This window comes from Ochotona curzoniae, unplaced genomic scaffold (genome assembly GCF_017591425.1).
Source record: "Ochotona curzoniae isolate NIBS_2020 unplaced genomic scaffold, NIBS_Ocur_1.0 contig_883, whole genome shotgun sequence".
Taxonomy (NCBI): Eukaryota; Metazoa; Chordata; class Mammalia; order Lagomorpha; family Ochotonidae; genus Ochotona; species Ochotona curzoniae.
In genome coordinates, this window is record NW_024466599.1 from 52,478,808 (window position 1) to 52,487,239 (window position 8,432).

Genomic DNA, 8,432 nt, shown 5'->3' on the forward strand with positions numbered 1-8,432 from the left:
TAACATAAATAGAATTATAAGAAGAAATTCTAAAAAGAAAAACATCTCTGTTCCTTTTCTCTCCTTCCTTCCTTCCTTCCTTCCTTCCTTCCTTCCTTCCTTCTTTCCTTCCTCCCTCCCTTCCTTCCTTCCTCCCTTCCATCTTTCTTTCTCTCTCTCTTTCTTTTTCTTTTCTTTCTTTCTTCCTTTCCTTTCCTTTCCTTTCCTTTCCTTTCCTTTCCTTTCCTTTCCTTTCCTTTCCTTTCCTTTCCTTTCCTTTCCTTTCCTTTCCTTTCCTTTCCGTATTCTGGGTTAACGACCTCATTATGGAGCAGCCTCTGATTGGATAGCTGAGAAATAGTCACACTCATTGGGATCAAGTGCTGTAGTGAGAAGATATATGCCCTGGCATCCCCTTGCCATTCACTGGCTATGTGACCTTGAGCAGGTCCCTTCTCCTTCCTGGGTCTTTCTGGGTCCTCAGTAAAGCAGTGACTGCATGGCCAAGGGTGATGGCTAAGTTCCCATCAGCTCCCAAATATCACAATCCATTCCACTGTGCTAGTATCACCCAACACCTCAATGATATGGGAACCCCTTCCAAACCTTCTCTATTCCTAACAGAGCAACACTGTGAGGATAGAAGTTGATGTCAGTGGGTGTCCACAATGGCTAAGGAACTCTTCCTGCTCCCCTCCTGTCCTCCTTCCTTCTACCTGGTGGGAAGACATGACCATCAACATTTGGAGAAGCAACTTGTTCAGAGTCACATGATGGAGTCATTTCTATTCCAGGGATCGCCTCACCTCACCTCACTGTCCCCAGATCATAATGTCTTCCAGAGTTGTAGATTAGCAGAAAGGGAATTGTTTTCAATACACTCCTCAAGGAATACTCTTAAGAGCAGGGGTCAAGCAGACCCAGATTTCAGGCTGTGTCCTGGTCTCTTCTTGTTTTTGTGTGTAAAGTTGCACTGGCACAAGCACAGGTGGGCTTTGCTGGTTTACAACCCATCTCTGACTACTTTAACACAACAACAGCTGAATTAGCTAATCATGACCTAGATGCCACAGCCCACAAATTCTAAAATATTTACTCTCTGGTATTTTACAGAATGTTCACACACTCTCGGGGCACAGTCCAACCAGCTTTTTCAAAAAGCAAATCATGACACAAGACTGTCCTGTGTGCTGGGAATCCTATCATGAGATCGTTTTCCAAAGGGGGCATTTCCGTTCAAATCTGATGGAAAAATCAGGTCCTGGCACCTGTCACGCAAACGAGGGAACTTAGTTTCCATGTGTTGCTCTTCCCAGGAACTCAAGGAAGGAGAAATAGAAATCTTAATTTTGGGGAAATTGCACAGAGGAAAAAGGGGGAGGGGACCGGTTTCAACACTTGGTTGCGACACTCAGTGGGGTTGAAGGTGACAACAGCAAGGGTTGCTGTTTTTGGAAATGTGAGGGTATTTCCGCTTGTCAGGCTGGACGATAACAGCTTGGTCTGGGTGAGCGCTTATCTTCTTTATAAGCAGCGAGCCTGGGTCCACAATGGCAGTCCCCTACGCCTTGCTGTGGCAGCAGGATGAGAATCTCCGGGGGCACCCACAGCCACCTAATCTCTCTCCTCCTCTTCCTGTTCTATTCAGAAGCAGTCTGTCGCCCCTCTAGAAAAAGACCTTGCAGGATGCAAGCCTTCAGGTAAGACTGCCCCCGCCTCCACCTGCGGGATGTGGAACGGTGGATGGATGGGCCAGAGACAGAGACCATCTCCATGCAGGGCCTTGAGAACTGGGTTAGTCATAAAAGGATGTGTGTGATTGGAGAGGGGGCTGCCACTGGCATGCTTTTCGGGGCTTGTATTTCCAAATAACTCCAGATGTGGCAAGCATGACAACAGGCCTGGCTCACTCTCCTACAGGCTCTGGCAGCTCAAGAATGACAAGGCACATGCCAGGCAGTGGTGTTGGTATTCAGGCCTGGCAGAGAGGGACAGAGAGGGCATCCCCAAAAAGCCCAGGCCAACTATGTTGTCATGTTAGAGGATCTCACATGCCTGGGGTTCATAATAACTCATGGCATAACTTTACTGGCTGAACGAAGACTAAATGTCCAGAGAATCACAGCGTGCTCTAAACTGTAAAGTGGCCTGCAACAACCAGGATTTTAAAATCAGCTCAGAGACGGTGTAAGCCATCTATATCACTATTGTAAAATGACAGGCTGCGACGCAGTGAGTGCTGTGGGTGTCTGCCCTCTGCCTGTGCATGACGGGACTGCAGTCACCTTGGGGCGCTTTGAGCTTCTGGTCTGAGGCTGCAGGTTGGGACTTGAGTGTGTAAGTGTGGGGGCAGGGAGGGGAAGGGGGGTTATCCTAAGACAAGTTGCCCTATTCCCAGCCATATCACTATCCTCTTCACAAAGTCTGCCCCCCATTGTTTCCTGGGGGGCTCCAGGATATGCCCTGGAGGCCTCTGGCAGTGACATAGAGTCCTACAAGGTTTGGGTGGTAAGGATACTGACAAAGGCCCAATGCGCAGTGCTTGTAGGTTTACGCAGAGTCCCTATGCAGCTCATGTACTGCCCAGGGCCGCCCGAAGGTGCCATTAGCTACACTTCACAGGTGAAGGTCAGGGCAGGTCCTCTTGGACACTGGCAAGGGCTCTGCTGATCATAGCTCACAGTTGCCCAGCCCCATTGTTAACCAGAAAGGCCCTGCCCAAAGAAGAAAGGGTTGGGAGCCATCAGCAAGCTCCTGGGTGAGCAAGCGTGGCAGCTGATTTATTCCCAGGCTTGACTGTCCTTGCTGGGTGGACGCATTCACCCAAAGTGGCTCTGTGCAAGGAACTTTTGTTGTTGTTGTTGAAGATTTATCCATTTTTATTTGAAAAGCAGATTTAGAGTGAGCAGGAGAGATAGAGAGAGATCTTTCATCTGCTGGTTCAACCCCTTCCCCTGCAAATGATCATAATGGCAGGAGCTGAGCTGATCTGAAGCCAGGAACCAGGAGCTTCCTCCAGGTCTCCCACATGGGTGCAGGAACCCAAGAATTTGGGCCATCCTCTACTGCATTCCCAGGCCACAAGCAGGGAGTTGAACTGGAAGTAGAGGAGCACAGTGCAATGGTTTAGTAGCTGAATCCTTGCCTTGCATGAGCCAGGTCCCACATAGGTGCTGGTTTGTATCCTGGCTGCTCCACTTCCCACCAGCTCCCTGCTGTGGCCTGGGAAAGCAAGTGGAAGATGGCCCAAAACCATATGACCCTACACTTGCGTGGGAGATCTGAAAGAAGCTCCTGGCTCCTGGCTTCGGATTAGTTTAATTCTGGCCCTTGTAGCCACTTGGGAAGTGTACCAGTGGATGGAGGATCTTTCTCTCTGTAAATCTGCCTTTCAAATTTAAAAAAAAAAATCTTTATTTTTTTTTTAATTTAACAAAATTAAAAATAAAAGGAAGTGGAGGAGCCAGGACACAGACCAGTGGGATATAGTGCTAGCATGCAGAGGATTAACCCACTGAGCTACTGCACTGACCCCACACTGAAATTTCTAACGCTTGCACTGTGGTAGCCACTAGGCTCGGGTGGCAATTTATATTGCATTTACATGAAGGAGCGTAGAAGAAAAGCAAAAACCCCAATGCTTGGTCTCACCACCTCCATTCCAAGATCATGGGAGGCCTGTGTGCCTAGTGGTTTCCCATACTGGATAGGAGGTTTGTAAAGCATGTCTGGGTCTCAGGGTTCTATGGGATTTTGTGCTCTAGAGCATGCCTCATTGAAACAGATTACCCAAATCTGAGATGAGAGGCAAGGTGAAGAGAGGGATAGTGATGGGGCTGTCCTCACCAGCTGAGGAAATTAAGCCTGGGTCTTAGCCAGCGAGGTGTGCTAAAACCAGCCCTCAAATAGAGCTGATTACAGACTGGGCAAGCTCTGGGAGACACAGGAAGACAGTGGGCACAGGGCTTGGCAGGCAACAGCTGTCTGTTATCCCTTTTACCTTCTAGAATCTGGGACGTTAACCAGAAGACCTTCTACCTGAGAAATAGCCAGCTCGTGGCTGGTTACCTGCAAGGACCAAATGCCAAACTGGAAGGTGAGTGGTTGTTAGGAAAACCGGTGCTGTGTGGATAATGGGTCAGCCTCTCTCACAAATCTTACGTCCCAATCCTTACTCCCTTGGGCAGTCTGTAACTGAGTTTGAAGCTGAAGACCTGACCACTAGAGGGCAGAGCCTCAGGAGGGCAGGGCCACCAGGAACAAACAGGGCCACCAGGTCCCAGGACCATGGCTGGAAGGTGCGAGAACCAGAAATCAAGATGGACCCTTCCCATCGTCCTGTGTCAAACCTTAGCCTCACCCCCAGGCTAACACATCACACACAAGGCTGGGCTTTGCCCCCTACTGAGCACATCACACTCAGTCACGTTCTGGTCTATTCTCTAAACAAGCTGAATGAACTTGCATAGGGTCTACCCACTCACCGCCTAGTTTCAGCTTCAGTAAGGAAAAGGCAGTCAGATAGTGGGAACACATGGTGTTCTAGACGCCATCAGCTCTCCATGCTCGCTCTCTTCCCACTTTTTCCATCCCTGCTGGCAGCCCCTGTCTCACTCTGCACGAGTCCCAGCCCTACTTCTCCTGGCTTTCTGGAGGTTCTCCTAATTAATGGTCGCAGTGGGGCGCAGGAGATTGAGTTTTTCACTCCCACGTGCCGACAGAGACAGCTGAGGGGAGAGTTGGGTTCGGGGTCTCCCAGGCTTCCCTGGAGCTGCATTCACGACTTGGTGACCTGTATTTTCCCCGTGCATGGGTCTTGCTGACAGGGAACACAGGCGTCCCTGGCAGAGTGAGGCTAGGATAGAAATTCCATGGATTGGAATCTAGGAAACGTGCTTCTTTAGGTGGAACAAGATGCTGTGTTCATTTTGATCTTCTGGTTTGGATGGTCCTGTGCTCCTGGTTTTTGGTTGGAGTTGCAGAAAAAGGAAAACATTCAGGGTTTCTCCATCGTCTCTGCCTCCTTTCTCTTCATTCGCCTGACCTTCCTCTCTGCTCTTTCCCAGAAAAGATAGACGTGGTGCCCATTGAGCCACAGACCATGTTCCTGGGCATCCACGGGGGGAAGCTGTGTTTATCCTGTGTGAAGTCTGGTGATGAGAGAAAGCTCCAGCTGGAGGTAAGAATTTGTGGCAGGCATCAAACCATCCCATAACCCAGTGGCTGAAAACAGCCACCATTTGCTCTTTCTGTTGCCTCTGTGGGTTGGTTAGGGCTAGCTGGGCTGTTCTGCTCTGCCCCCGGAGCATGCTTGGATCACACCTGAAGCTTCCTTCTGCAGCAGGGAGCGTGGCTGGCCCTGGGCAACCAACATGGTTTCTCAACCTCCAGGCTCCCTTTCCATGTGATTGTTCAGCATTCAAGGATGAGCTTGAGTTTCCTTACAGCAAGGTGTCTGGCTCCCAAGAGAGATGGTCCCCCAAAGACATGTGCAGGGCTTATTAAACTCTATTTGCCTCATCCTATGGGCTGAAGCCAGTCACATGGCCATCTGGTCTCAATATGAGAGTAGACTTGCAAAGGGTGGGAGCACTAGGAGGGAGGGCTTCAGTGTGCCTCTCTCTTGCTCACAGTAGTTAACACACTTGCATTCGCCTTTTAAAAAATATTATTTTTTAGCAAAGTTACCTGTTGGGACGTTTTTCCTCCACTCTTGGTCTACTTTACCTGATCAGTTGGTATCCCAACCAGACTCCAAGATTCCTGGATTCTGGGCAATAATAATGAGATGCCCAGTCCCAAGTAAAGATGGTTTGTCTCAGCCACTTGATAGGAATGATCTCAAATGTGTGTGGCCATAACTCTGGCACTGCCGTTTCCCTCAACTCTTCCTGAAGGGCCACTGCCTATTGCACACTGACAGCCTGGCGTGTCCCAGCCCCTCTGCGCTCACCTGACCCTCTGTTCGTTTCCAGGAGGTTGACATCACTGACCTGGGCAAGAACAGTGAGCAGGACAAGCGCTTCACCTTCATCCGCTCGAACAATGGCCTTACCAACACCTTCGAGTCTGTCTCCTGCCCAGGCTGGTTCCTGTGCACGGCGTTGGAAGCTGACCAGCCCGTCAGCCTCACCAACATGCTGAACGAATCTATTGTGAATACCAAGTTCTACTTCCAGGAAGACCAGTAATGCAGCCCAGGCCTGCCCCTCTCCGCTTCTAGCCCCTCAAGGACTCCGGGAACCACCTCTCCACCCCTGTGGAGCAGCCTTTGCATGGTCAGCCAATGGAACGAGGCCCGAGAGCCCTGGGCACCGGACTCTGTCTCCAGCCTCCTCAGTGGACACCACCTCCAGGCTGTCTGCAGAACTGTCTCTTTAAAGCACACTTCGCATCTGAGCAGCCCCCTGCTCGCAATGCTTGCCGTTCTCTCTGCTGTCTGGGAAAAGCCCAGACCACCTGCCCGGCCTTACACCCTCTGGGTCACTGCCCTAGCTGACAGGCCACTCACCAACCTCCTAAACAAGGGCTTCCCTCACCCTGATCCATAAACGGATGTTGGTTCCTGGGGAAGTGTTTAAGGGTCTATGAAAAATGGACTTCTTAGGTTTATTTTTTTTTTTTATTCATTGTAAAAGAGAAGCTCTCGCTTGGAATTGGGTCCTTTCTGGGAAGGGTTGGGGAACTGCCACACTCCTGCATTGTGAAATGATACTGTACTGCAAGTGGAAAACAGGGGAAACTTTTTTTTTTTGGCAATTCTTTTACTGATGTCCAAAACTCTTTGAGTGAGCAGTGAGCTCACTGTCACCTCCTGCATTTTCTTCTCTTTTGGAGCATCCCTGAGCCCCTCTGCCCACTCACTCACACCATTTTCACTCAACATCTTCCCAGCTGTGTGCAGCCTTCTCCATCCTGACCCCCACACCATGTAAGCTTGGCTCCCCGGGAGCTCGCTCCTGCTCTGCCGAGGTAGAACTCCATGAAGTGCACTTTGCCTGTGTTAACGATTCTGAAACTCCCTAAGAGATGGCCATGCTGTTGTCTGGCCCCAGTCTAGACGGCAAGCTCTGGGGAACGTGGAATAGGGCCAAGCACCTGGCCCTGGCCCTGGCCCTGGCCCTGGAGAAGTACTCCCAGCAAGTATGCTGTATGAGTTGGGTGGAAAGTTTCCTGCCTCTGTGACTTCAGCTCTGTTTTACAATAAAACTTTCCAAGCACTTGCTGTGTTGGCTGTGTTCCTGGCCATGCCAGGCTCAGGGCATGGTGTGCAAGGGACAATGGTGAGGCCAATGGGTCCTTCTCAACTCCTTGGGCCAGGTCGTGGCTCCTTCTCCTCTAAGAGTCCTTGTCCTTAAGGGTTTCTGTTTCCCTGGATAAGAGGAGAGCAGACTTCCCTACCAGGAAGCTGTGCAGCAAGCTTTGTCCACAACAGCTGCCATGCAGCCATCGCAAAAGAGCAAGTACATGCACCTTGAATATGCCTACAACACAGCATTTGATTGCACCACAACCGACTGTGGAAGCACTCAGCACAAACAGATGAATCTGGCAGACAAATGTAGAGCATGATTTCATGTACATGAAGTTGAAAATGGCCAACGTGGAGCTGTTGTATAGTGGATATACAGACAGATGGGCCAAGCTAGGGAGAAGCAAGGACAAGCCCACCCTAAAACCTATGGCATAGTTGGCTTCCAAGAGAGTGTCAAGCAGGAGCACTTGGGGGTGACCAGAGTCAGGCATCAACCTATTTCACATTAGCCTATATACATATGATGGAATCTTGAGTCTGGCCCTATAGACAATCAGTCAGCAAACAACAGTGCAGTCCTTTCTCTTGCCCAAGCTCTGTTGCATTCTGGACTTGAACTTTATACTCCTAAAATGAAGCTCCAGGGGAGCCATGCACCTGCAATTTGTTTTAGGCCAAGTCATCTCCCACCTTGGAGCCTGTTCCTCTTGGGTTCAAGGGGGGTGGTGATTTAGAAGGGGTTTTTCAAATGGAGCTCCTGGATCAACTCTCTGAGGTCCTTAAAGGTGGGGACCCCAAGAAGGGGAAGTCTCGATGTCATCAGGTTCCAACTTTCAGACCTGCGCCCACTTCTTGGCCTTCCCTGCTTCACAAACTGAACTTCCCATAGGACTTAGTATGAAGAGGAGGTTCTAAAGGTAAAAGCAAATGAGGGTAAGCAGCAGACTGCTAAAAGGCACCCAACTGCATGCTCAAAGTCTTGGCTGCTGTAATGATGTGTAGAATGGCCAACACTTCTGAACCAACCTACCCTACAAGGATGATACAGGACTGAAATGAGCTGAGCAGATGACATGATGGATAAGTGCAAATGGCATGAGGCGCATATAGGAGGTCTGGATGATTTTTGACAAAGGTGGCAAGAACATACATTAGAAAAAGGAATTAATTGTCTTTTCAGGGGCTGGTCTAGTGGCTT

General features: G+C 49.8%; 1 protein-coding gene across 2 annotated transcripts; it reads left to right on the forward strand.

Moving 5' to 3' along the window:
* The first annotated feature begins 1,430 nt into the window (after nt 1–1,430).
* On the forward strand, nt 1,431–7,199 carry IL1RN (interleukin 1 receptor antagonist). 2 transcript variants are annotated; one of them, XM_040993554.1, is made up of 5 exons: nt 1,431–1,486; nt 1,628–1,679; nt 3,987–4,075; nt 5,046–5,158; nt 5,955–7,199. In XM_040993554.1, exons 2-5 carry the CDS (start codon nt 1,666–1,668, stop codon nt 6,168–6,170), a joined length of 432 nt encoding a protein of 143 aa, XP_040849488.1. In that variant the 5' UTR covers nt 1,431–1,486; nt 1,628–1,665; the 3' UTR covers nt 6,171–7,199. The 2 variants fall into 2 exon arrangements, with proteins under 2 accessions (XP_040849488.1, XP_040849487.1); XM_040993553.1 differs by lacking the exon at nt 1,431–1,486 and having other exon boundaries at nt 1,510–1,679.
* Nucleotides 7,200–8,432: the final 1,233 nt, after the last annotated feature.